Source organism: Nanorana parkeri, unplaced genomic scaffold (assembly GCF_000935625.1).
Source record: "Nanorana parkeri isolate BGI_ZX_2015 unplaced genomic scaffold, ASM93562v1 scaffold3130, whole genome shotgun sequence".
Lineage (NCBI taxonomy): Eukaryota > Metazoa > Chordata > Amphibia > Anura > Dicroglossidae > Nanorana > Nanorana parkeri.
In genome coordinates this window covers 26,579-28,117 of record NW_017309398.1, presented here as the reverse complement: position 1 = coordinate 28,117, position 1,539 = coordinate 26,579, and the positions used below count along the sequence as shown (strand labels likewise).

Genomic DNA, 1,539 nt, shown 5'->3' with positions numbered 1-1,539 from the left:
GAGCGGGGGACTCACTTCTGGCAGCTACTGTACATGGCTCCTTTTCGGTCGTATTCGTTATATGTGGAGTTGTTGTTGTTCCTCACATATGGGGCCCTCATCTCCACCCTCAGTGGGTATAGTTTGTCTGATGTTATATTTGATGTGTGGGGAATCCTGCGACATGATTGGCAGTGTGGGAGGAAAGGTTTTATATATGGAACAATAATAATAATAATTAGAATTAGCGTGCTGTCATTAGCCCGGCCTGAGAGGGAAGGTGTCTATAGAACATGTAATCACAGACGTGTGATGTAACTCCGCACATAATAATAATAATCTTCCCTCTGATACTCCTATAAATCACGCCGTGTACACCCCGCACCTCACACACTCCTCACAGCCATGTCTATGGACACCGGCCTCCTCCTCCTGCTCCTCCTGAGCTGTGCCGCCGTCTATGCCCACAACCCACCCAACCGTCCTGATCCTAAAGATGTCGGTGAGTGACCCGGGAAGGGCAGAACTTGGGGTGGGAGGGGAGCAACCTTACTTGTTCCTTGTTTTATTTGCTGTGTGTAAAGTTCATTTGTAGCTCAAAATGCTGTCCTCCGTCCTCCCCTTCAGTCTTCCATCTGACCTCCGTCCTTCCCTTCAGTCTTCTCTCTGAGGTTCATTGCCTAAAACCCCCCAAATAAAATGGCTGGAGGGGGTACTTTAATTGCCCCTAAGTGATACCATCATCGGTACTAATATTGATGGATTTGCCCCTTTTATCACGCGATGAACACCAGATCAGCTTGGTTTCCCCCGACTCAGAATAGGTGATGGATGGTGGTTCTGGTTCTTAGTTGGGTCTGACCCGGTCACTGCGGTTCTCTGTCCCGGAGGTATCAGGTTTCAGTGGTTACAATCTGCTGCTCTCTATAGGTGAAGTATCTGGACTAATCATACGAAACATATCACACCCATGTCCAGCCGTGTCCTCCTATAACTGACCGGCCTCCTCTGTTGCTTTGTGTTATAGTGAAGCCTGGGCGGTGTAAACCTCCCACCACGATGTGCAGCTACCCGGCCCGGCGGGGGGACTGTAGAGGTGACGGGGAGTGTCCCGGGAACCTGAAGTGCTGCATCTCCAAATGTGTCTACCAATGTGTGAAACCTGAAAGGTCTGTAGACCCTCCGAGGCCCGGACCACGTAAGTATGGTGAAAGGGAAGACACTCAATGATGGCTCTTTCCTTCCTTTGGTCACATCCTGGTACCCATCGCCACAAATCTTCCGGCTCTTGTGAAGGCCGCTGGCAATGATCGCGCTCTAGGGACCTTCATCTCCACATGGGAATAGTTGGTGCAGATCTTCTTCTGGCCGTCAGTCCACCTGCCAACCCGCTAAGAATTTCCACCTCTAAAGGGACCAGTGATGGGTCCTCCAGACAAGGCAGATGTTCCTTGGTGAAGAGCTCTGCCTCAAGAGTTGGGCTCCGTACCAAACGGTGAAGGAGTTCAAGACGCTTTCAACTCTTCACAATTCGATCCCATAAATAACAGCTGGTGGGGA

The 1,539-nt window shown here is 50.4% G+C and overlaps 1 protein-coding gene across 1 annotated transcript in view; it reads left to right on the top strand.

Annotated features, from left to right (window-relative positions):
• Positions 1-384: 384 nt before the first annotated feature.
• LOC108802804 (WAP four-disulfide core domain protein 5-like) overlaps positions 385-1,539 on the top strand; it is a 2,678-nt gene continuing 1,523 nt past the window's right edge. Inside the window, exons 1-2 of the mRNA XM_018574659.1 lie at positions 385-481; positions 1,007-1,177. Of these exons, the coding sequence (XP_018430161.1) occupies positions 385-481; positions 1,007-1,177 (268 nt within the window). The remainder of the gene's footprint in view (positions 482-1,006; positions 1,178-1,539) is intronic.